Source organism: Haliotis asinina, chromosome 16 (genome assembly GCF_037392515.1).
Source record: "Haliotis asinina isolate JCU_RB_2024 chromosome 16, JCU_Hal_asi_v2, whole genome shotgun sequence".
Classification (NCBI taxonomy): domain Eukaryota; kingdom Metazoa; phylum Mollusca; class Gastropoda; order Lepetellida; family Haliotidae; genus Haliotis; species Haliotis asinina.
In genome coordinates this window covers 45,754,448-45,781,754 of record NC_090295.1, presented here as the reverse complement: position 1 = coordinate 45,781,754, position 27,307 = coordinate 45,754,448, and the positions used below count along the sequence as shown (strand labels likewise).

The 27,307-nt window shown below is 42.2% G+C and overlaps 1 protein-coding gene across 3 annotated transcripts; it reads left to right on the top strand.

Annotated features, from left to right (window-relative positions):
• LOC137267530 (SH3 domain-binding glutamic acid-rich-like protein 3) lies at positions 1 to 25,541 on the top strand. Of its 3 annotated transcripts, none has more exons than XM_067802010.1 (4): positions 1 to 127; positions 21,858 to 22,025; positions 22,952 to 23,059; positions 23,736 to 25,541. In XM_067802010.1, exons 1-3 carry the CDS (start codon positions 83 to 85, stop codon positions 23,036 to 23,038), a joined length of 300 nt encoding a protein of 99 aa, XP_067658111.1. In that variant the 5' UTR covers positions 1 to 82; the 3' UTR covers positions 23,039 to 23,059; positions 23,736 to 25,541. The 3 variants fall into 3 exon arrangements, with proteins under 3 accessions (XP_067658111.1, XP_067658109.1, XP_067658110.1); XM_067802008.1 differs by lacking the exon at positions 1 to 127 and adding an exon at positions 8,074 to 8,263; XM_067802009.1 differs by lacking the exon at positions 1 to 127 and adding an exon at positions 8,108 to 8,263 and having other exon boundaries at positions 23,744 to 23,784.
• The last annotated feature ends 1,766 nt before the right edge of the window (positions 25,542 to 27,307 follow it).

The following is a 27,307-nucleotide window of genomic DNA, read 5'->3' as shown; positions in this document are numbered from 1 at the left end:
ACGTGACCGTCGAGGGGGGTCTGATAAGTAAACTGAAGGAACTTTGTGTACCATCCCGTTAGTTTAGACACAACATTCCACCATGGCGATCACATTCTATTACACATCGTGTCCATTCAACAAAAAGGTAAGACTTTACTCAGTTTATAACTCCACATCACAGACCTACAATTTGGCATAGTTCCCTTGGTAGCATCGGACATGGGGGTAGACTCTGAAAAACATGGCGTCAGAAGACAGATGCTTGGCCGTGGCCTTGAGACGGGTCCTGTCAAGTTCCAGGCTCAGTTTGGTCGGAACAATGCCTGGTGCTTCCGAGACGTCTTGTATACGCGCCTGTATCGATAACGGTTTGACATGATTTGATATTCCATATATACACAACTAGCTTTATTAATCGCTTTTGCGTTGTGCACTTCTTTGAGAGAGAGAGATAGAGAGATGGGGAGAGGGAGAGAGAAAGAGGGGAAGATAGAGAGAGAATGAGGATGTGTGTGTGTGTGCATTTGGTCTCGGTATGACTTAACATGTTAGTAGAATGAATCATTTTGTCATGAATACATTAGTCTTTATAATTGATATCAGTCACATCTCTCATTATGATTCAAAACGGTATAATCCCCATGCATTCATCCAGTAAATGTGCCTCGTCAGCACGTAAAAGCAAAACACGGACATGTGTGGTCGTCGCTAGGTCGCAATGACCACACGTCCATGTAGGTCTTGTGCTGAGGTCATCTGGCAAGTGAAGTTCTACATCTGGTTCCCATACAAAATCTGCCACTTCCGGATCGCGTTTATTTTCAATGTGTTTTGATTTTGGTAGCTATGGTATTGTTTATGTTTAGAGATTTGATTTGGGAGTATGTTTTCAGTATGTTTTTGATGCAGTGATACAATTTATGGCTTGTGGATCGATTTTTTTTATACTTTGGTAGTTATGAGATTGTTTATGTTTAGAAAATCGATTTTTGCGTGTTTTAAGTTTGGTTTGAGTTTGGTAGCTGTGATGTTTCTGATGTTAGCTATGGGTTTATGTTTGGCAGTTCGACTTGATCTGTATGTAGTGATGTGTTGCTAGGTAGCGGACACACCGTTAAGTAAGTGATAAGTAGTGAAGTATATCTTCTGAAATAGCAAATTGTGAACTGCCAGCATTGATATTTTCACGAGTAGCGATCACCATCATAATGCTGATCATCATCATCATCATCATCATCATCATCATCATCATCATCATCATCATTTTTCCAGATTCAAATATTTTGGTGGGGTACTATCTACATCAGTGTCACTGTGAATCTCCGACTTATATCAGTAAAGAAACACATCGAAGGAAATCTCATATACAGGTCGTTAATCTCATCGTGTGAGTGGTAGTGAGATTGCAACTTGGAATTGTGGCATTCGTAAGCATGAAAATGTCGCTTATGTGAAGCTTCGAGATAAGATAGACATGCTAAACAAGATCAGACAAATATCACCTTTATTGTGCATCATTACATTAGGGTTGGTGGTGAGGCTAGGTGGTTAAAGCGTTTTTTCGTCTCGCTGACGGCCCGGGTTTGATTCCCGACATGGACACAATGTGTAAAGTCCATTTCTGGTGTCCCCCGCCGTGATGTTCCTAGAATACAGCCAGGTTCCCTTCGTCTGTTGCGGAGCGTTAGCCCAGGCGCAACAGACCCAGGGAACCAGGCTGCCTAGAAAATTGCTAAAAGCGGAGTAAAACTAAACTCAGTCACTCATGCTATAGTGGTTGTGACGGTCAATACCTTAACAAAACTTGTCATCAGAAACGGCATAACGTAAGTGAGAAACGATGCCTCTTGTTTTAAGAGGTTGTACGATTTTACCATATCTGATCTTCAAAAAACACTACCAGTATCTTTATCAGTATATGAATCTATCCAAACCATTTAATAATAACAGTGGAACGCGACTCTGGTGCTTCATCCAGAGCATGATGTTGTAAAAAGCCAGTCTAAAATAGCTGCACGTCATTTCCTAAAATGACGAGGCTTGTTCACATCAGCTGTCCTGGGAAACTGAACTTTCGTTAGATTTGAAAACTCTACATGACCCAGGAGAATTCGAGCTGATGAGGATAAAACGAACTTGTTTCACAGACTGTACCCTAAAATAACTGATTTACGTCACATATCGGGAGACCTAAGTCGTCTGTACCTGTCCTGGTACACTTGGGGGTGTGATATTCCGTTTAGCAGCCTCCACATGACGTCATCGGCAAAGAATTACTTTGTCATCGATACAGTCATGATCGAAAAGATGTTTAATAACTTTAATTAACGAGGTATTGGTATCGTGTTTGTATTCTAAGAAATGTAACTTTATATGACTACTATGACAAGTGATGAAACCTTTGTCAAGGTATGTATCTGAGCAACACACATGCAAAGATTCTCCGTGACACAACAGACAGTATATGAGTGTACGAAGTACTCCCCAGATTTTGATAGTCACTCGGTCTAGCTATGCCTGAAAGTTACGAGCCTACAAAATAATTCACTAGCTTGAAATTTGAATGTAGACACGATTTCATCATTAAGCTGCAAGTAACATTTTTGGCTTTTTTTAATTGAATTATTTAAAGGTGTAATAACTTAATGGGATGTACTTACAAAATGCCCCAATGAAATGTCACTATTCAGTCGGGCCAGTGACTATTTACTGGCCCGATTTGATTTTTACTAGCCACGGGCTACCTGGCCGGTGATTATTTTGCACACTGAGACAGTTTATGTTGTAAATATTTTTTTCATTTTTTGTGTATGATTTCGGAAACTGCCTCGGGTTAATTGAGTCTAGTTATCCTGGCTCCCATAAATGTGGTAACCTCGGCTTAGCCAGGTCACTCGAATCTTAACAATCAAACGCACCTCATGACTCAAACTTTGGCAGAGACCAAGAACACGCGAACATTTGGGGCTGTTGCCTGGTAACGTTGTGCCCTGATAAAGCGTTGTGTAAAGGGTTATCTGATGATGCATGTAGCCCTCTGCATATGCCGAACATGTGTCACGATGTCTTAGGTATATCATACTTCAGCGATGTGTTGTGCTTAGATGTGTACATTATGTGTTTATTACCAAAATGTTACACATAATCGAGTTGATCAAAATCGTAAGTGCAACAGTGCAAATGTTACTTCAGGAACACCTGTGTACTGTCTCCACCATCCCCAAGGCATTGCTGGCGTCTTTCGAATCTTCTTTCGGACTGTCAGAGTGGCGTCACACTATAAACGACGACGTCATTGCTACTTTAAATAGTGTTCGGGAATTAAGAATTTCTCAGATGGTAGTCATGATCAGTGATTTTTCTGAAAGGTGGCTGAAAAGGACCGAGATACAATCTGAAAAAAATGTTTCACTCGCATTGTGTCACACTGATTTTATGAAACGTGTATAGCAATATTACTCCGCCCTCGCACGGGAATTATGACGCTCGTGTCGTTTTTATACATTTATCTTCTCCAATCGTCCTATTGGTCAGGAAAGGAAAACTTCAAACCCAAAAATAAAACATATCAGCCATGATAATCAGGGCAGAGTTAGGTTAGTAAGTATTCACAAATCAATCGCATCTGAAACAGAAAAACATAGTGGCACGCAATAAATATATGCCGTGCCCATTTCACCTTAACGGCCATATATAGAACTTCTGGGAGTGACCCACAGCGCACTTTCTTCCGTGACTTATCTGTCAGCAACGATAGCATTGGATAATATTTTGATTCACAGCTTTGCTTGCCCAGAATTTTACGAATATACCCGAAAATCCTTGTTATGTAAGATGATTGACAATGCAGGCTATGTTTACGTTTTGAAAGAAAAAATGAAGAAAAATACCCCAAAGCTATTCCTCTGTAGTATACTGCAGACTTATGTATGTAGTACAAGTGCGTCAGAGTTCTCGTTCTAACGTTTACGTTGGCACTCGTAGATATTTACGTGAACATTGCTTGGGTGGAGATAGTGTTTCCCGGCGTTTGAGATAAAATGAATTCGGAGTATGGTCGAGACGTCTCATAAAAAATACACCGTAATACAGCTGTTTATTCCCAGAAACACATTTACTTTTCGCTCTAGTAAACATGTTTTCCTTATGTCGAAGAGAAGCGATTGTGAGAGAGTGAGTGAGTGAGTCAGCGAGTGAGTCAGTCAGTGAGTGGATAATGCTTCACACCACAGCAGCCATATTGAAGCCATCTCTACAACACCCTGTCATAGATAGGAACGTACAATATAAGGTATGAGAGCTGTGACAGTTTACCTCATTTTTCATCAACGTGTCATTGGACGACTTTGAAAATGTTGAATGTTCTCTTCAGCGAACACCCAAAACAGCTTAGCTGATGAAACAATATATTGATAAAATGGTATGCTATCACGGCCCAGACCTTATACTCTCGTCAAATCTTCAGGTGAACCTTGCTCGAACTCTAACCAGATGTCAATTTTCTTAAACGATTCGCTTCTGTTTTTGACCGCGCATTTCCTATCAAAGCAAAATGACAGAGACAGTACACCCTTTGGGCACTTCTTTACGTATTCGGCATTACTCGGTTGTAGTCATTTGTCGAGATACCAAAACCAGGTATTGAATGACTGAATGAGTCTCTCGCCAGTATCGAGAAGGAAGAGACATCAACGGTGACTGAGTGAGTGAGTGAGTTTAGTTTTACGCCGCACTCAGCACTATTCCAGCTATATGGCGGCGGTCTGTAAATAATCGATTCTCGACCAGACAGTCCAGTGATCTACAACATGAGCATCTATCTGCGCAATTGGGAACCGATGACATGTGTCAGCGAGCAATCCTGACAACACGATCCCGTTAGTTGCCTCTTACGACAAGCATAGTCACCTTTTATGGCAAGCATGGGTTGCTGAAGGCCTATTCTACTCTGGGACCTTCACGGGTCAACGCTGACTGACTAAATAGAATGATGGCATGGGTCTATCAAGGATCTACAGCCATAAAGGTTTGTATCATTGTCAGATTACCTTATTTACTGAAAAGTCTGATTACATCTTTATTTTGATTCAAATATTCAATAGTGTTTGATGGAATGTTTATTGAAAAGTCGAACAGCGGACAGAACGTCAAACAAAGGGAAGTAACTCTGACCAGAGTTTCTCACTTAGATTTTCTAAAGAGAGATTTTACTGCCCTTTCAGTGAGCGATACTCATACATTGCGTAAGTTTATACATATTTTAGATGACGCGGTTAGTACTATATGTTCTTCTTTGTTACTGTTATGACTGATTGCCTCACAAGGCGACTATATTCTTGTCGTAAGAGGCGACTATCAAGATCGGGTGGCTAGGTACGCTCAGTTGACACATGTCAAAGGTTCCCAGTTGCGCAGATCGATGCTCATGCTGTTGATCACTGGATCATCTGGTACAGACTCGATTATTTACAGGCCGCCGCCATATAGTTGGAATACTGCTGAGTGCGGCGTAAAACTAAACTCAGCAATCATTATGAAAAAACAGCTTGGGTTGGCACATGATTGTTGCTAAAAATACCATCTAAACATAGAGCTTTTGAACCAAATTAGCTTGCTAGGCACCTGGTTGTACTGTGCACTATGTATCACCGACGAGTCAGGTGAAATCAAGAACTTGTTCGAAATCATTCACGGACGAGGAGAGTTCTTTCCAAAACGCATACAATCAGCATTTTTAATAACTCATATTTTATCCCAATATCTGCGTTTGTTGAGCATATTTACATAAAAACATGTCTTTCCCCCAATCACAGTGATTGATAACTCTCAAAACGAAAAAATCTGGTTGTCCTTGTTCCATAAATCATGCAGATCTCAGCACACCTCACTCCTGACACAAAATGACGCATAGTTCCGATTTCACATCAGAACGTCATGTAAGGATTAGATGAAGGATAAACTGAGGAGGTCCTGTGTGGTGTAAGATTAATCTATAATCGGTTTAGGCTAAACTGTTTTCTTCTTTATTATTTAATAATGGGTACGTGACTTAGTTGTGTTTATGCCAATTTTAGCAATGTTTCAGCAATATCAACAGAAATTGGCTTCACACATTGTGCCCACGTTTGGGAATCGAACCCGTGCCTTTAACCATTTGGCTACTCCAACACCCCAGTGGTGAGTGTGTACCACCAAAAGCCGAATTAATGTAAATTCATATTTCTTTGCTTCCTCTGGTAGTTCATCTGAATATATTGACATGTGAACAGTTGTTAAGCTTTATAAGCTGAATTTGCATTTTTGATAATTTGTTTCTGTAAGTCCATACCGAAAGGTGTCAGAATCTGCAAAGTTGTGTTTTACGTTGCACGTAACCTTTAAACAACAATCAACTACAGGCGAATAGGGCAGATGTGTTTCACGCATGCGTGTACGACAAAGTGACCACTCATCTTAAGTATATGACACCGTGACCCAGTGGATAGGTTAAATGAGGGTGGTTTGATTCCCGACTGCGACAACCTAAACCGTTTGATGCTTGTTATTACCCTGCCTGATCCTGCCTGGTCCTCGGTTTCAGAGGGATATAGTGTCTGAGAGAAGTATCCAAGTTAAGTTGTGGGGTGGTGACTATTGGCTAATAGTAGGCCAACCCGTTTAAGCACAGACTTGTACAAGCAAGCTTAAGTGTAAGAAAACACGCTTAGTGAGTGAGTGAGTGAGTGAGTGAGTTTAGTTTTACGCCGCTATACCAGTATTCCACTAATATCACGGCGGCGGACACCAGAAATGGGCTTCACACACTGTAGGCAATCTTCGGCGTGACGAGCGACCACTTTAACCACTAGGCTATCCCACCGACCCCGCTATACAAGTGCAATTACTGTACAATTTCTGTGATGGAATTCGAACAGCGGTCGTTCGTTTGAGCACAGATTATAACCCTTAGAGACGATATGATCTGCGGAATACTCCACGCTCTACTAAAACATGACGTTTAGCCCAATTTCTCCTAACCTCATATGTATGGAAACCTACATAACATGGCATGTCTATCGGATATACCTTCTTCGAAACAGGCGGAAAGTAATTATCAGTAGATAAGGCTGATAATAATTCACCGTTACCATGACAACAAGGCCGAATGATCGCAGAAAAAATGGTTGACAAGCCCTTTTAGTACTGAACAATGAATAGTATGCGTGACGCAGAGTCGACATGTAATTTTTAAGAATGAGGGTGTTTGCAAAGATTTCTTTTTTCAATAGCGAACTTTCCTCAATACTTTTGAAATTTATTATTCGTAGTTTTCGGGATTCAGGGTAATCGATAAGACCAACAAAAAAACTGGAATCTATTCGAGGTTCAAGGAGCATGGTGGAGGTCGATAGTATCGTAATTCTGCCCCAAATCAGCAATTCTTTACACATATGGGGCGATGGGGTAGCTTAGGACCCGAGTTCGATCTGTCCACGTGGATACAATGTGCGAAGTCCATTTCAGATGTGCCCCGACTTGATATTGCTTAAGATGGCGAAAAACCCATACTCACTCGAGCTGTACATGTACAATCCATCCTCGCTAGTCCGGACACTTGCAATCTCTCACTGATAAACTAAATTACTGAACAGACTGACCCATCGTTTCGTACTGAGAAAATCGATCGTTTGGGTTTTGTTAAGCTCGAACGTCGCATACACTTCTTTTAAAAATCCATGTGTACAAATTATTTCCTTCCGTATCAGTAACATTCAACACGCAACTTCCTCGCTCGTCTTTGAGTATTACGTAAGGGACAGTGGGTTCGTCTGAAGTCAATCTTGAGTTATTATACTTATGTTACTGGCTTTCACTTATCGACTGAATGAACGAGAGCTCTGCTGAATACCTTGCAGTTTGTATAAAACTATGGGTACAATGTCAGTGTAATGTAATCACCCAAGCATCAATATTTAATAACACAACCTGCATCCCCTCTAAGAGAATAAACCGTCCCGTTTATCCGTTGCAGTGGTTGTAGAATGAGATTTTCACACATGACAAAACCAGTTGTCTCCCTTATGATAACGACCGCTGTCACAATCGATAGGATTGTAGCGTCAGATGTTATCTGGGTCGTCTGTCAGGCGTGAGAGGACACTGGGTCTTTGTTGACATCCATAGACGGCGAATATTGTCGACGGGGGCTGTGTGGATTATACTGTTCCATCTTAAACTGAAAATGTCGAGCGAAGACGCACAGATTAGAGTTTTTGTCAGCTCCATGTCTGCAAATTCAACTGTGAGTAAATCTGTTTATCATAATAAGTCTGAACTGAGCATGTTAAAATATTTTTATTCACAACCGCAGGACGACACCCATATACAAGGATGTGAATTCGGAAGAGTCCCCTCTTGAAATTTCCATCTTAGTCACCTCAGCATCACATTAATAATACATATCGTAATTGTAATTACTGTATCGTAATAGTTCAAATCAAAATATGACTCACGCCAGCGCCGACTAAACAGAATTTAAATCGACAGACGGCGTTTGACAGAAAAATGGGGTCATTTCTAACTGTTGGAGACTGGAGGGTGAACGGTTGTGATGTTAGACAAGGGGCATTAGGGCGGGGTGGGTCATTGTCTCCGACAGTGTCCACGACGTGACAGACAGGATCGCATAGTTTCGTCTGCTCCCAAACCTGTTATATCCTAACGCACCCCGTTATAACGCGCCGCTACTCGCACTAACGGGGAGACGCGTGTCACTTTTCAAGCTACACTGGGAAGTCTGATATGATTGTGGGTTTTTGTTGCTCCAAAGTATGATTATGTTTCGCACATGACATGCATGGCCTGTTCACGAACTGCCAGTCATATGTCGTCAGTCCTTTATCGTCAGTATGGATGGAGGGATTGCGTTGTATGTCATCAGTGTTCAAGAACATAGATTTCAACGAAAGCAAATGAACGCTTCAGCTGATAATAATATTGCTACCTGGTTTGGATTTATAATAACCATCATTGTCGTAAATGTATTACTGTTGTCATCGTCATTACAGTTATTAACAAGCTTCACGAGAGCTACATGTGCCTAGTTCGTAAGAGAATAGATGCTACTTTTATATGTTCGAAATCTCAACCATCTGCACGCACCTGGGGATTAATTGTCTCTTCGTCAAAGTGTTCACAATCCGGCATGTTGTCTCGGGAAACAGAACTCAGGAATATTTCCGATATGTGACGACTGTATGTAAATATAATTAGACTCTGCACCAGACAGGGAAGCCATTATGCTGGACAACGGCCGTCGTGGTGTGCGTGTCATGTCAACAATCAAAACATGTCACCGAGAATGACGTCCCGACCATTTAAGTCGCATCCAACATCAGTCGACCGTCGCTGTGGACGTAATCTAGCACAGAATTTTATAAATGGAATTATATTGGAATGGACATGTCATGTGTACGGAATCAGTTTGTAGTAGTCGACCATGAATCATTGTTATTGACAGTCGACTGTTAGCACTACTTCTCTTCGCCCGTTCTTGTGTGAGTGACTATCAATACGGCACTCAAGCAAAAGTATGGTGGAGGACACACTGGCATCACACACTCTGAATCTGTGGAGTCATAAAAGGGGATTATTAAAGCGCTAATACAAAATCGCACTTTTCTAGTGGAAACACCATGAATGTATTCTTGACAAAGATAGTTTGGGTTATATGTAAGTTTTTGAAATCATGAATGTTGATCTATTTATTCATTGACACAATAATGAAATATCAATCATAAAAATACCAAAATCCGTAACTTAATTTGTCCAGTATATATGTTGAAATATTGTTGTAGTTGAGACAACACCCACCATCTGACACCTTTTGGTCTGTCACTTTTCCTGAACCACATTATTTTCCATTCCAACAAGTACCCCCACTTCAAGTCAAGGAATTATTTGTTTTTCTCAAAATTGTAAATATTCACAGACTAAGCGTTAGTCCAGATATTTCCTTACATACATACTTTCTCGTTTAGAGGGAGGAAGTTGAGTGATTCATAAATTCCTTCTCGAGAAGCTGTAGAGACAATGTGTCACGTTCAGTTGAAACTGTTTCGTTATTGGTTGAGAGGCTTACAAGGTTCATGTCACATAAAAAGATTTCTGCCATATTTTTATAGTGGGTAAAATGTGCGGAGACGTCAGATGATGGGATACCTGTGTGATGAAGACCTCCACGTGTGAATACTTACATGACGTGTATGCATATCGACATTGAAGTATGAGACGTCATCTCTTGTGATGGAAAACCCTGGTGTATAACTGCATATATCACCTAGGTCAATGAAGGACTGTGACACTTGAATGTTTTTACCACCAATGAAGTACCTGACGGGTGACTGCTGGCATCGCCTGTTGAGGAAAACCTTGGCGTGCGAATACTCCCACCATCTATGAATAAAGACGTTGATGCGTCAGTGCTTGCAGCTTATAGTCGATATTGACAAATAAATACTCTCAGCATTTACGAGATTACAAGGCGGGATTTCTGAAAGCTTCAAGCGCTTATTTGAATCATAACTGAAATATGAGTATAACGAAACCGTTCGGGAATAAAGGTTTTACAGGTAGTTAGACGTCGGCTTTCAGAATAAGTGGCACAGTTGGTACAATCGTGCATACACGAACAGGTGAAGCACGCTTCATTGACCACAGTCTCTCAAAACAGGTGGACAGTATGCTGTGGTATGTTCCAGTTCACAGATCTGTCTTTTATATAATAGGCAACAGGTACATTCACCTGCATACAGCGCCTCTCTAGTGTGTCTCACAATCCCTGAACAGCATTATTTCTCCTTTCGCTCAGCCCTTCCTGATGTGCTGAAGTCTAGATTTCCTCTGGTTTTGAATCTACCTCCTCACTGGGTCGCCGTTTCAATTATGAAGGAATTGTGTGTTTCAGTCAAATTTATACGTACTCAGAGACAATCTCTGTAATTTTGATAGCAACAATTAAATCCTCTGAAGTTGAAGAGGAGACCCAGGGAGACTAGAGAGAACTAGGGAAATCTGCACTTGCTTCACTTAAGGCTTTAGCATGGCAGGAGGGCTATGCTGCAGGGGAAATAGTATGGTTGAAGGACTGTGAGACAGACTGTCGTACAGACTGTATTAGGAGGTTCTTGGGCTTACGTCCTAAGTCAGAGTGAAGCAGGGTCACCATATGTAGTGTTTCCTGTGACATGTGGTTGTTCCACATGTTCACGTGCCTCAGTTCACCCAGTTGTGAATGGGTTCTCCGTAACGCGATATACTAGGACTGTTTACCTCTCAAGATGATATACTGCGTGGTTTGTTTACTCCCCGGGGAGTTGAGCATGAAAACCTAGTGCAGCATGATCCAGTGACGTGTATTAATACGAACTATCTTGGTCTAAGCGCATTTCAGCCGTGAAATGTAGAAGTGCGCTTTTTTCAAATTTATGAAAAAAATATCACTATAACATTGCAGGTGCGACACTAGATATGTAATTGCTGTGAAGATGATACGATGTAGAGCGGAAGAGCTGTCGCCAGTGACTTATACGTCATAAAGCTCCGATCTAGCTGACACGGTAACTCTTTCAATTGTAGCTGACGGATGTACAAGCACTGTTATAAGAGGGACCGGTTCAAAAGCTTGATGGTGGATAAAAATATCAGTTTAAGTATTTTGACAGGCGAACAGATCTGCAAAATTTCTATCGAACAGTTTGCGTCTCCTGAGTCTGGTTTGCGGTTTCAGTCAATAAATAACAATTTTTTACTCACATTATCACTCTGTTGGTTTTTTGGTTGTTTTTTTTCTGTTTTGTTTTGGTTTGGTTGGGTTTTTTTCTGTGCTGGTAAAATGATTTGAAAAAAGCACAAGGCGTAGATCGTGGCTTTTCTGGCATCAGTGTGCGGGATTTTTCATTGACTGTAGTTAATTTTGTCGTCCGAGTACTTTGCAAAGTCTTCCTGACTTAACCCATGATGTTGATAGTGACAGGTTCTTTGCTCAATGTCTCGCCTTCCGACCTGAGGCTGGATGGCGATATACATGCATATTTCTGACTCTCCCTGCATTGATGTGTCTGAAATAGTGCGAAAACCGCTTAAACTCGTCCTGCCTCTCATTTAGGTAGGAGCACACTACGCAGGTATCCTTATGGTTAAGGCGTTCGTTCGTCACGCCGAAAGCCCTGGTTCGATTCCTCACTTGGGGACAATGTGGGAATCCCATTACGGGTGTCCCCCGCCGTGATATTGCGGGAATATCGCTGAAAACAGCATATAACTCAACTCGCTCACTCACTTCTTATTGAAAGGTGGTTGTAGCATGGATAGGATAAGTGCTTCAACATTTCCATAAATGGTTGGATGTCGGGGATAAAGACGATCAACCTATGGAAGGGCCATTCAGCACCAATCGCATGTGTCCGTAAGCTACATGAACAAGAAAGCCCGGAATGACACGACTTGGCCTCGGAAGAAGATGAACCAGCTAGGAATGTCAACAACCTTGCGTGACACTGACCCCGCGCTAAGCAGGTGTCGGTTGTGCACGTTGCTGCCCTTGAAATATAGTGGCGTCTGATCTGTGACGCAGCAAGGTAGCAATAACTGCTGAGTAGGCACACGGATCTGTTGTTGGGTTACAGCGGCAGAGGTCTACTCTTTTCTGTAATCTCTGTAATTTGCAAACGTGGAACTTGTTTTAATGTTATTTGTAATTGTCGAGTGATCGATGGAGACGTCGAGGCTTGTCGGGATACAAGATTATGATATTCACCTCGTTGATATTGTACCTGTCAGTCATTTCCGTAGGTCACTTGGCCCATGGGACGGTGGGGTAGCCCAGTAGTTACAGCGTTTCTTCTTCACGCCGAAAACCTTGGTTCGATTCCCAACATAGGTCCTATCCATGAAGCCCATTTCTGGTGTCCCTCGTCGTGATGTCGCTAGAACATTGCTTAAAGCGGCGCAAAACGATACCCACTCACTCATACGCCCGTCACTCCACGTGGGAACTGCCTCTGTATAATGCCGTGGAGAAAATTTAAGGGGGACTACGTTATGCTGTCTGGATGCTATTTCCGGTCTCAGCGTTGACGTTGCAACTTGGCGGGATATGGGCTTTGTCAGGGCATGTAGATATGTTTGTATATTCTCGTGAAGGTCCGGTGTAGAACAGGCCTTCAGCAACCAATGCTTGCCATAAAAGGCGACTGTGCCTGTCGTAAGAGGCGACTGACTTGGCTGACACATGTCATCGGTTCCCAATTGCTGTTGATCACTGGATTGTCTGGTCCAGGCTTGATTATTTACAGACCGCCGCCATATAGCTGTAATATTGCTAAACTAACTCACTCACTGACTAGTTAAGTTAATGTTGTGTGTCTAGGTCTTCACATTGCGCTCATTATAGATACATTAACAGCAGTTTTTGTCATGGTTGTCAGCACAGCCAGGTGCAGGTCAGCTGCTAAACTTGCACAAGCCTGTAAAATCAAAATTAATAGTTTAAATGAAAATCTCTAAAATGATGAATAACAGACGGTTTTAGACATCCAGCATTCAGTTATATATCTGTAATTAATGTGTAATTAATCTTAGAGTATGGTTGGGTGGCCACGGAAAGTTGAACATAGTGGATAAGGTGCGGGACGCTGACCATGTAAGTATCGTAATACGATACAGGACTGCCTGACAGTCAGTAATACGTAGTACGTTGTAAGACGGACTTGACCCAGGCAGGTGGGCTGACAGTCGCCTCTGTGATGGTGCCTGGCTGCTCTGTCATGTAACTTCATATGTAGGCGTCCATATGTAGAAGTGTGGTGGATCCACTGATGGACTCACATAATTGAGGAGACAGATATCCCAGTCTGGGATAGTTGTGTCGTGCGTTAAACAGATATATTTATACATGCATGGGGTTTACATTTGGTCTTAGGTAGCTATAAACTGTATCCTGACACACAGACACCATTGTGTCTCTACAATGTCAGCAGCTGTGGAGTAGCCAAGTTTTTAAAGCGCTCGCTCGTCACACCGAATACCTGAGTTCGATTCCACCATTAGGGGGTACAATGTGTGAAGTCTGGTGTCCCCCGCCGTGATATTGTTAAAGCGGCGTAAAACTACACTAACTCACCCACTCAACAACATAAACCACTTTGGCAAGAACTGGTATCTTTCTGAACCTTCTCCAAGGTTAATATGTCATATATCGGAAAAAAATATATCAGAGACACTGGAATTTCATTTTCAGCTTCATCTGGGAATCAGTACGCCAAATGTCTTTCCTACCGGGTACCCATTTACAGCTGGGTGAATAGACACATTTTTTTAAAAATGTTCTATCGCCCCAGGGTCTACCACATATACGTATGCGTTACAGGTATTTCATAGTGGGAGTAGCGGAGGTTCTCTGGTGAAGCGTGTCCGTCAACCATCCACTCCTCTATACGCCCAGCATTGCTTAACTTTCCATGACTTTTGACCAGTATACTGTATTTCCATTAACAACACTTTCTGACAAAGATAATGATTTCCACAGGACAAATTATATTTGAACATTTATTTGTCAACATAAAAATCATACAGGCCTTGGGAAGTGTATCTGAGACGCTTGACATGAAGAGATGTGTCCCAAAGGCTAGTGGGTGTTGTTCCATGTATTGACACTGCTTGAGGCGTGTTTTCCGTGTATGTACATCAAAATACCCTTGCTCTTGAGGAATGTCTCCGCAAATATTTAAGTACTCGTTTTTGTTTGCTTTGGCTAGAGACGTTTATGTATTTTCGATAGAAGCACTTGTGAATTAGAATGAACCAAGGGCTATGTCGTTATCATTTCAACGTATTTAACGAGTTGAAGAGCTTTTCCTGTTCGTCTTGATTTCCGCTTCCTCCTTCCGCGGGCTACAGGTCGTTGTATAATCTGTCTCTCAGTGACCCGTGAAGGTCCGGGGTAGAATAGGCCTACAGCAACCCATGTTTGCTTTTTGTGACGGGGTCGGGTGGTCAGGCTTGTGACACATGTCATCGGTTCCCATTTGTGCAGATCGATACTCAAGTTGTTGATCACTGGATTGTCTGGTCCAGACTCGATAATCTACAGACCGGCACCATATAGCTGGAATTTGGCTGAGGGTGGCGTAAAACTAAATTCGCTCACTCAGTTCTGGCTCTCAGTCCCCAAACACACTCCCTGCGATTATCAAGCCCTAAATGAAACAAGTCTAGATTCCTCAGGTTCTGAATGTCCCATCTAAATGGGGCGGCCTGTTGATTTAAATAGGTTTATTTGTTACCATCAAAATTATAAAATTCAAGTACTAAGCGTAGGTCTGATCGTTGTACTATAATTGCTACTTTCGAGGTAGTGTGTCCACGACTATGTGAGTTTTTAAGCAATAAAACAACCACCAACTTTCATATTTTGAAAGCTATGAAACAAGATAATAACCAACATTCAACAGGCGTTTGGAAATATGCAATATTTTAACACTGGAACTGACCGTTTGTAAAATTATATAACTTATTTTAAGTCAGCGAAGATATTAACATTGCTTAACCAGTATTCGTTTTACATCACGATGGGGGCTCTGCCCTTTAAATCTCGCTCATCGCGTTTCAGATTATCGCCGGGCGTCCACAAATAACAGAGATGAATCATACTGATAGGGGGCTTTCAGATGGAAACATTTTCAACCATCTCGTAAACCACATTCACACCACAATAACAACAGTATTATATAACTAAACAGCGCGATGAGAATATATCGTGCATGTCAAGGATATGTAGATTTTCCCCAGGTCTCTTTCGACTGAAAGTCATGCGTTCTGTGACCTCCCTTGTCGGAATATGTATGTAAGGTCATTGTGACCTTACACTGTACCCTGGCTGACCCACATGGAGGAACCGGTGTAAACCTTTTTTTATGTCCTGTCATTATAATGACTCATTCTTCGATCTGTGTATGTTAGCGTTGGCCGGTGCATATTAAGGGTGCTTGTCACTTCTGAGGCCGGAAAAAGCATGCCTCTTAGAGATAAGGTGTTTCCCACGAGGTTCCCGACAACGTTCAGTGAGTGAGTGAATTTAGTTTTGCGTCGATTTAGCAATATTACTGCAATATCACGGCAGTGGACACTATGAATGCTATTCACACCGTGTACCCATGTGGAGAATAGAACCCAGGTGTTCGGCGTAACCAGCGAACGCTTTAACCATTCGGCTACCCCAGCGCCCCCTTAAAGAGTTTTCCATCTCCCGCCCGCCTTGAATATTCATTTCAAATACCATACTAGACTCTACTCTGTAGGTATTCCGGGTTTGAATCTGCCCCCAGCATCCGTGCTGGTCATGGAAGGCGACCAAATTCTCCATACAGAAACACCTCCCTTAGACGGGACCGACCTCCTGCAGATCATACAGAAATCCGTCGCCATGACGGGCCCGACATCCTGCAGATCATACAGAAAATTCTCGCTATGACGGGCCCGACATCCTGCAGATCATACAGAAATGCCTCGCGATGACGGGCCCGACATCCTGCAGATCATACAGTAATGCCTCGTGTTGACAGCTCCGACCTCCCGTAGATCATATAGAAGTGCTTTTCATTCAGTGTCGCTCCTTCCGGCTTTGTATTTGTGAGATAAGGATGACTTCAAAATGTCGGAAGAGTGGACTCTGCGTGTTGAAGCAGGCGCTTCCGGTTTCTGTAAATGACAAGCATCTTAAGATAACAGCATTTATCTTACCCTGTGTGAGAATGTTGATCTAGCTGGTTCAACTGGTCTTAGTTTGATTCAATAATGTAATTATGTCTGTGTTGTCAGAATTTCATGATGCTAGCTCGTACTGTAGTTCCTCCACAACTCTTGTGGAATCCGAATGTGGTTAAAGGTCTCCTATTTTACAAAGCACCCTCAATGGACAGGGTACATAATCTATGCTAAACAATGACATACGCAGACAAAAGACATTAGAAAGAGCATTTGTGTGAATCATGTAACGACGGGTTATGAAATGAGCAGATCGTCCTGAGGACATATAATAAAAAATGTTGGAAACACGTTTGGCTTTGACGTGCAAGAGACCTGTGAAGCTTGGGGTTAGAACAGATCTTCAGTAACCCATGCTTGTCGTAAAGGGTGATTAACGGGGTCACTGCTGTGGTTGACACAAAAGTATTCCAAATGATCGATGCTCATACTGTTGATCACCGGATTATCTGGTCAATTATTTACAGACCGCCACCATATATGCTATATAGCTGGCGTTAAATTCTCTCACTAACTCACATACTAGAATGTAGTATCCTGCCAAGAGGATTGACTTCGTGATTTATGTTGAAGGAAAAGTCAACAGAAACCTATAGTACAGTTGGTTGTGTGATCGAGCTCGGTGTTTTCGTTGGTGGCGTTGGTCGTAATATCAGTCATGTGGTACCTGACACTGAGAGTGTGGGTTCAAGTCCCAAAATGTAATGGAATTGAATTATTATCTTTAAGTTAAATCTCAAACACAACACATTACATAGAGGTTGCTGTTAAATATAAGGAATATTATTCATCCATCCTTTTGAAAAAGAACAGTATGGTTTTAAAGTTATCAGCAGCTGTGTCTTGAGGCCATGGTCATGTGAACTTTCAAGGCAGTTTGGAGTATATTCACGATAGACACACTGCGTCCTCCTTGGGCGAGACACGTTCCAATTTACATGCGGAATCTGCCAGCTGTGCTCCCAGGAAGATAATCAATTGCTTATTTGCCAGGGTGGTGCATTGTATACCGTTATTATACACCAGATGTATGAAAAATGACACAGAATATTGGATACTGCAATCTGTGTATTCGTACACGCGACACGTGTGATTGGGTGGGAGCTATTTGTCACCAGCGGGCGCTAAACACGACCGGCTACCTTTGAATGTACCCATGCCCATCAGAGAATAATGTCAGTAGCCATTAGTCTAATATGTTCAACCCATTTTGTTGTAATAGTAGTGATTCTTGTGTCCAGGTATGAATTGTGTTTTGGTGGCACTCTAGCCTACTGTCATGAGACTATGCATTGTTCTGTATCAGAACTTTGGTTCGGAGTCGTTATTCTGTAGGGGGCGCTGGGGTAGCCCAGCGGTTACAGCGTCCGCTCGTCACACCGAAGACCCGGGTTCGGTTTTCCACATGGTTACAGTGAAAGCCCACTTCTAGAGTCACAGCCGTGATATTTCTGAAATATTGCTAACAGCGGGGTAATACTAAAACTCACTTATTTTCATATAGTGCACTGAATAACTGAATGTAGTGTAATTCTTCAAAGGCATTTAGAAGTTGGCGTAGTAATACAGGACAAATTTTATGGATAGCAACTTCTTGAGTTTATTTTCACGACGTTTCGGGGCTTATCCTGGCCCCCTCATCGGGTTGAGCTGAACTGAACAGTAAGGCTTAACTGATAACACTCGTGTTAGCATGTTAATAACTCATATTAGAGTTAACAGTTTAGCCTTACTGTTCAGTTCAGCTCAACCTGATGAGGGGGATAGGATAAGCCCTGAAACGTCGTGAAAATAAACTCAAGACGTTGCTATCCATAAAGGTTGTTCTGTATGAATGTAGTGTAGACGACATGCATTACAAGCGTTAACCTGACACTGTCCGCGAGGTGAGATTGACTTTATTACCCTGGCGTTTCGTTTTATCTGCTGACAGCGTTGAAACCAACCTGTATAGTCTACATAGTTCACATACCTTATTATGGCCCAGGACTCGACAATAATACCCTGAAATATATCCCCGGGGAAGAGCGGGTGGATTAGTGGTAAGTTCCCAGTGCTTCCCTCGTTATAACTTCGGTAAGATTTGAGCGTGACTGTCGTGGGCTTGAGGGTGGACTTGAGTGTGACTGTCGTGGGCTTGAGGATGGATTTGAGTGTGGCCGTCATAGTTTTGGGGCATAGTTTTAGAGATTTGAAAGACATGCATGGACTGAGAGAGATTTTATGAAAATGGCTTTAGTTTCCAGACTCGCTATTCTCGAAACATTCGTAGCCTTACGAACTTCTTTAGCCCATTCTTAACAGATTGGCTACGATCAAAGTTAAGAATTCTTAGGGCTACGAACGTTTCGAGAATAAGGGCCCAGGGCCACAGCATCAATTCACTTACTCACTATACATGCAGTTGTCCTGGCAAGAGTAACTAAATTAAAAGTCGATTGAAATAAGTGAGGTTCGGTTGTAGACCATCTCAGACTGACGATAGATTGCCCCAAACATATTCCGTTCTTTACTGGCCGCCGTGGTATGGCTGAATTAGTGCTGACTGTGTCCTAAAGCAACATTCATTCTTTCAGGATAGTGCTAGTTGTCGCTAAATACAACTTCCAAAATAGTGGCTCAGTGTTACCCAATTCTCTAAAGAGCAATGTCAAATACAGACGAGATGCTGGGCACATTGTCTGGCCGTATTCCTAGTCATAGACGGTGTCACATCAGTCTGCCAAGAGTGAAAGGATTTGCGGTGGATTAGAGACGCGCCTTAAGGACATGATACCTTGTGTCACCTCAAGTTGCTACATACCAGCGTCTCCTTACAGAAAGATGTTTGGCCAAGTTGCCATGTCAGTTCCTTGTGTTTTCGAATGCAGCGCGTGCGCATTCGTTTCCTTCAGTTCTCGTTTTATAAAGCGCAATTGAAAATACGCGATATGAGCGACTAGGCATTCAGGAACAGAATACTCATAATGTATCTTACAAACCTGTGTTTGGAGGCAGGTGCGACCTCTGGGTTGTGTGGTCAGACTGTGTGTGTTGTGTATTGATCACTGGCTGGTCCAGACTGGATTATTAATAAGCACCCTGTATCTAAAGTTTTGCTGGAACGGTTTGTCGTTCATATACGAATTCGATGGCTTCACTTTTATAATAGTTGTATGGGCAACATGATTTTCTTGGTTTTTCACCTCACGGGTAAACGCTATCGGCCTGTTTTCACCTCGTGAGTAAACGCGAACGGCCTGTTTTCACTTACAACAATGAATTTGAGTGAGTGAGTGCGTTTAGTTTTACGCCACACTCCTCAATATTCCAGCTATATGGTGGCGGTCTGTAAATAATCAAGTCTGGAACGGACAATCCAGTGATCAACAGCATGAGCATCGGTCTGCGCAATTGGGACATGTGACAACAACGTCAGCTGTCCTGACCACCCGATCCCGTTAGTCGCCTCTTACGACAAGCATGGTTTACTGAAGATCACTTAAGTCCTGGATCTTCACGGGTTTAAAGCAGTCAAGCAACAACACCATTCAACAGGGTTCCAAATCATGAACCAGTTATAGAAAATATGAAAGGACCACCCCCTTGCCTTGGTGAAACGCAGTGGCCTCTCTTGATTTTGAAGGGGTGCTAGGGTAACCGGGAGGTTAAGTGCTGGCTCTTTTCGCCAGATTCAAATCACACACGAGTACAATGAAAGAGGTCAGTCTTAGACGTCTCACCCTCATATTGCATCGATAGTACAGTGGAGGCTGCCTAAACCGGCACTCATCGGGACTGAAGAAATAATCCGTTTTAGATAACGTGCCGGTTTGGAGAGCTGATGATAAATGTAAAAGCCACAAATGGGACTGAGATATTATGCTGCTGTTTTACAGATTACCGGAATGAACAGAGGCTGGTTGGGACAGCTTGCACTATATCTACATGTGACTATCTATTGTTTAGAGACTGACTTCCGTTGATACATGCGCGGCGCAGAGTACATGCCGGATGTGCCAGATTCGTTCAACGTTGATCTAGAGTTACCTCTCAAACAAGCTTGATATAGTTTTCAGGCAGTGAGGCTCAGTTTGATTTGTTGCACTGCTATACTGAGTATACATATAAATAGTGTAGCGAATAATACTGAACCCAAGTTTACTTCGTGAGTGTTTCAACTTCCCTTCAGTTATTGAAAGCGGCTAAAATCACTTCAAGTTGTTTCTATTTCATATACTACACGTTCATTTGGGAAATAGCTTCAAATGAGACAAATCAAGGAGAGAAAGACGGTTATGTTGATCGCTGTAAACTATCGCAATAGTTGTTTCATATTCGTAACTACTCGTCTCTTTCCGTGACCTACAAGAAAACCATCCGGCTTGCCGGAATGACACGAGTAGTTACGAATGACCCCTGGCCATGAACCATGCTGGCGAGGAATGTTTGTACTAACACATCAGTGGAAAGAGGGGTTCGGATGTTGACAAGAGTCATGAACATTGTTTAAACCTCCATGTGAACTAATAACGAGCCTATCACTTTGCCGTTCACATTGCGTCACGTACGGATCGGGATCTGCAAGAATAAGCTGGCATCTTTAGAAACAAATGTTTGCCGTCGGACTTTAGTTTCAGTCAGTAGGTGATGTAAGCTTATCCGTATTCAAACCCACCCTCGATTATGCAATGTAATATCACAGACGGACCCAGAGGGAGGTGTGCAGGGGCGCTTTCTGCTCCCCACCCCTTTAACCTCTGTCATATGACCACTGAAACTCCGATGAAAATGAAATGCGCACCCACCCCCACCCACCACTTCCCTTTGTCAATAGTGTGCATCCCGCCCGCCCCTGAATATGTCGCCATATATTATGTATAAGAAACAAGATGCCTTTTTAAAAATCTAGGATGAGTACATGACCTTGACCTCTTTCTTCAACACTTTTCGTGACCTTGACATTGAGTAATTATCGTAGTTTTTCAGTTCAGTTTGTGAAACCTATTACTAGAGTATCATGTCCAGATGGAAACATCGTCACACACTTTCCCATCCCAATCACTCATGTATCGATTTCTTCTCCCTTTCAGACGGTAAACCAACAAAAAAACATCGAGCAGGTGCTCGAAGCCAAGAGAGTGAACTTCATTAAGATCGACATTGCTTCCAACTCTGAGTCCAAGGATGAGATGCGGACCATCATGGGGGACGAACATGGACTTGCCCCTCAAATCTGTAACGGAAACGTTTACTGTGGAGTAAGTGTTGATGTCGGTACAAGTAAGGAGCGGTAGGGCAGCACTCGTTACCTTAGAAAGCCCGTTTGGGTGTCCACCACCGCGATATTGATGAAATATTGCTCACTCACCCATTCATGCCATTCCCTTAACTGCCTAGTCCAGTCGGGATGCTTCTGGGTTCGAATCCAAGATTTTCTTGGGGTTTCACCGCGTGGGTAAACGCCAACGGCCTGTTTTCACTTAACACTCTTAATGAATCGAGTGAGTTTAGTTTTATGTCGCACATTCAGCACTTTTGGGATACGATGACATGTGACAACAAAGTCAGCAAGCATTACCACCTGATGCCGTTAGTCGACAGGCATTGGTAACTTAAGGCCTATCCAGGATCTTCACAGGCGGTCTAGACTCGATGGGTTACAGCCGTATCGCCACAAAATTGCTCCGTGTGGCGTTTCATACCGAACTCATCCACTAAGCGGGTAGACTTCATTCCTAATAGGTCTAAAATACCATACTAAAAGACACCGCTTTTACAATAATTCCACAGCATGGGCTACTATGCCGTTCTTATAATAATACCATAGCAGTTGGATCGTACATACTGCTGACATGACGCAGTAGTTGCAACGGACGCCAACATTGTGAAGAAAGAAGTTGGTATGTATAACACAAGATAATGCTGTATTATCCCAAAGGAATTTCGATTTGGACAGTTAAGGTTGAAACATGCATGCAATACAACAAAAGGGGCGCGTTTTCCGGAACGTTCGTGTACATGCCTGTATTATTCTGATATTTTTACCTCTCTGAATCAGTAGATAGTATGGTCCGGACGTTGTTGTGTACAGACTGCCGTTGTATGGGTGGAATGTTGCAGAATACGAGGGCCAAGCAGCAGGGATATACATGAGCTTAAACCGATCTCACTTACATGTTTACAGAATTACGAAACGTTCGCTGAAGCAAATGAAGCAGGCACACTGTTTGACTTCTTGAAACTCCCGAATCCAAACCAAGAACAAAGTTAAGGGACAAGTCAAGATACTGAGGTAACGTTCTATTTTCACAAATATATTCACCCTGTTTGTAGGTAGCCCAGCAGTTACTGCTTCTGCTTGCTACAGTAACACCAGGGTTTTAATCCATGGTTGATTCAGTAGGTTCCTATGCTTGTGGTTGAGAGACCTATTATACACTATGTAGCAGCCAAGTCATGCTTGGTGAAGGGGCACTTGATCTGTTGTGCATGGTTAACTCAGTGCCTTACTGAATTACAAAAGAAACGTGACTATTGCAAATGTTTGATATTAGATGAAATTTGACATATTCAATGCCTTGATAGTGTTCTGTGATACAAGGGTGGTGGGGTAGCCTAGTGGTGTCATTGTACGTTTGTCACTCCGAAGGCCTAGGTTCGATTCCATACATGGGTACATTGTTTTATGCCCACTTCTGTTCTCCCCAGAACGCCACTTATTCACTCTCATATTGCTAAAAACAGCGTAAACCCAACTCACTCACTCATTAACTCACTCACGCATTCACTTTGATGATATGGTTTATGAAGGCTGATCTCTATACTGAAATGTGCTTTCCCTTGACTCTAAAGCGACATTACCAAACGGGACAATCTAACCATGTCTTTTGACACAATCACCAAATACTCAATAATATGAACACATTAAGTGGATTAAAATCAAACAAAAAATGTTGTTTCTTTTTCAGATTTTTAGTATCCGGATTTGATGCAATACTGAATTCAAAACAGATCCAGTGGAAACTACAGGCGAGAAGGACACCCTCATTAGAGGCACTGCTGGACATGCCTTCGTCGCCACTTAGATGTCACGTGACAGCGTTTGTACTTGTATATATATATACCTTCCTCTTTACTATTAAAGGGTATTTTCTGTTGTATCTTGTATTGTCAGATGTAAAGCCTATTTTGTTACAACTTTCAAACATCATTTATTGTCCATAAGAATATATTTATATTTGTACATCATCTGAGTTCCCGCAAAATATATAGCGATGTAAATTTTAAACTTGTTTGAATTTAAATAATCAAAATAGAAGCGTGCTAGTATAAGGTATTCAAAATGTCTTTAAAAAATCCAGTTCATCATTATACAGTAAGGTGATATGCTGTTTGGGTGTGGTTATCTCCCTTTGTTCATTCAGCGTTCTCGGCTTATTCCTGTAGATCATCAATTGAAAACGAATCATTTGTCATAATTCTGGTATCACGGAATGATATAAATGGTGACGGACACATTGAAATATTTCAAAATGAAATATTTACCCCAAAAAAATTGCCGACAGCCTTTGTCAGACTAACAGTGGAGTAAAGAACAGACATCATTCCAGTCGTTAGGGTTTCGTGAGTGCGAATATTTGTATATTCATATTGCCAAGAAAGGTAGTGTCTATGCCTTGCTTAATTTGAGGTGTAACATGTAGCGCTATGTCTGTTCTTTAGAAATACGCTTCAAAATTAAAGGAATATTCAGTCGTCAATCTAATGTTGCTCCCTGATGGGCTAACGTTTGATAGCCGAGTGGATAAAGCCTTGTTCCGGGTTCGATTCCACGCATGCGTACAATGTGTGTATACCAGCCTTGGTCACCCCTGTCCTGATATTACTGTCATGTAGCGGCTTAAACATTAGTCAAGCGTATGCTTTGATTGTAAATGTGTCTCTCCCTTGACAGGAATGCTCTTCAACAATAATCACGTTCAGTCATCCAGGTCTACATCAAGTCAGTATTGTGTTTTTGTTTGTTATTAAATATTTCAGATCAAATAAGTATTGCATTCATAAATGTTTCTACATTCATAAAATCATGACAAGCTTATATTTGCAGTACCTTAAAAAAGAATGATTGTTTTGCGTATTTACATCTCGAAACACCCTTCTTTATCTTCTTGTTAACGTATTGTAAAGAATAGTTTTCTTTCACTGAGAAATATTTCGCAATGAAACCGTTTATACAGCAACATGTTTTGGAATGGTGATCGTATGACCGTTACTGTTTCGATCCCTTTGGACACGTAAGTAGACAGACATCGTCAAGAGGCAGTTGCTGTCCAGTATTCGACCATGTGAAAACTCAAACGGTTACTGCTGTCCTTTGCCCTCAACTTCTAGCGGCGTGTGGCTCCTCCCCTTTAAAGAACAGAAGTCGAATTAACACGTGGAACATGTATACTGTGTCAGTGCATACCCAGTAAAGTGACTGGGTAGATTTCGTGAATGTTTGTTTTAAGGAATGTATTGAATACTTGTATTATTATAGTACATATACACCTATGTACATCTGAATTGTTACGTTTCAGTATACCAGTTATTGTATGAAGGTTACCCTTACCCCCATTTACAGGTAAACGTATTAGCCTGGATCAGAAGGAACCCAGTTGCCCCACAGTAACCAGTCCTTTGTTCCCTGTAGGCGAGTGTGTGTATTATGTTGAAGACTTGCATTTACAAGATTTTTAACGACTTTTCAATAAAACAATACATGTTTATCACAATGTGAGTGTCACTTGTATGTTCTGTGTAACCTGTGTCTCGTGTATTGGCTGCTGCTCAGATTGAAAGACCCTATATCGGCTATGTGTTCAAGGGGAGGCAACTACATGTGCCAAAGCTCAATGATTTGGGCGGAAGGGGAAGAATCCGATTACTCGTGTTCTTTGAAATATGAAAGGAGAAAAGGACTTTGTCAACGGAGTTAAAGGGCGATATATAGCCAAGAGTCATGAAATACCCGAGCTTTCTGTTGTAAGGAACACCTGCATCACCTGTAAAGAAAGATCACGACATATGACCAGCATCACCCGTAAGGAGACACATACCAGCATCACCCGTAAAGTAAGATCATGATACATGAGCACCTGCATCACCTGTAATTTAAGATGACATGTGAGCACACATCATCGCCCGTGAAGAGAGACATACCAGCATCACGTGTAAATAAAGACCATGGGTGCGCACCCCTCCTTTGTCCTGAAAGTTACTTAAATGACCATTGAAACTCTCATGAAAACAAACTGTGCACCCCCATCCCTGAAATGTGCACCCCTCTTTTCTCAAAACACTGTATCCGCCACTGATGTCTCAATATCGCATGGATACTGTAAGCAGGATCATGGAAACAATTTACCAGAAACTAGTGGTGACAGATTAGTAAAATCCTAAAAGTTTGCTTAGACATCCAAAATAAAACATTTGTAACACCACCTTAGGAATCTCCTTCACCAGAGACCATAGTATATCGTCTTTGCCTTCACTGCAAATGAGAACAGTTATCATTTCCAATGGTTTAATATTTTTCATGTTTTGTATTACATTTTCATCGTGTCCCTGTTTAAGTGTTATTCAGTGTCCCGTAAGTAGTTAAGACTCGCTACCTGTAGTAACACCTCCTTCACTGAAGAACCGACTCGACATTGTCTAAGGACATACAAACAGGCGTGAATACACCCGATAGCTTGGAAAAGACAAAGTGCAGTAGCCTTGTGGTTAAAGCGTTCGCTCGTCACTCCGAATATCCGTGTTTGATTCCCCAGATGGGTGCAATATGTGAAGCGCCATTCGTGACCAACTCGTATTATACCAGGGCAGCTTAAGGAAAGGGGCGAGAGGTGACGAATGGCCGAGCGCATTTCTAGTGTTCCCGTCGTGACATTCGGCGTGTCTCGGAACGTCACAAGTAGCCACGAAGAGTAAAGACGAGTCATTAAGGAAGTCATTGTGCGGTTGTCAGCGAACGGACCTGTCATTAACTGAGTTTTACGTCGCACACAGCAATATTCCAGGTATATGGCGGTAGTCTGTAAATAATCACATAGTCGTGGACACACTACCTCGAAAGTAGCAATTATAGTACAACGATTAGACTTACGCTTAGTACTTGAATTTTATAATTTTGATGGTAACAAATAAACCTGTTTAAATCAATAGGGCGCCCCAGTAGATGGGAAATTCAGAACCCGAGGAATCTGGACTTGTTTCATTTAGGGCTTGATAATCGCAGGGAGAGCTAGGGAGTAGGTTTGGGGACTGAGAGCCAGGACCTTCACGAGTCTCACGGCAAGCATGGGTTGCTGAAGGCCTGTTCTACCCCGGGACCTTCACGAGTCTCACGGCAAGCATGGGTTACTGAAGGCCTGTTCTACCCCGGGACCTTCACGGGTCTCACGGCAAGCATGGGTTGCTGAAGGCCTGTTCTACCCCGGGACCTTCATGGGTCTCACGGCAAGCATGGGTTGCTGAAGGCCTGTTCTACCCCGGGACC

Excerpts from the sequence above, each read along its gene's own strand:
- LOC137267530 (XM_067802008.1), top strand. The coding sequence starts at position 8,204 with ATGTCGAGCGAAGACGCACAGATTAGAGTTTTTGTCAGCTCCATGTCT. Across the intron at positions 8,264-21,857 it reads CCATGTCTGCAAATTCAACT|ACGGTAAACCAACAAAAAAA; the intron begins GTGAGTAAATCT and ends TCTCCCTTTCAG. Across the intron at positions 22,026-22,951 it reads ACGGAAACGTTTACTGTGGA|AATTACGAAACGTTCGCTGA; the intron begins GTAAGTGTTGAT and ends ACATGTTTACAG.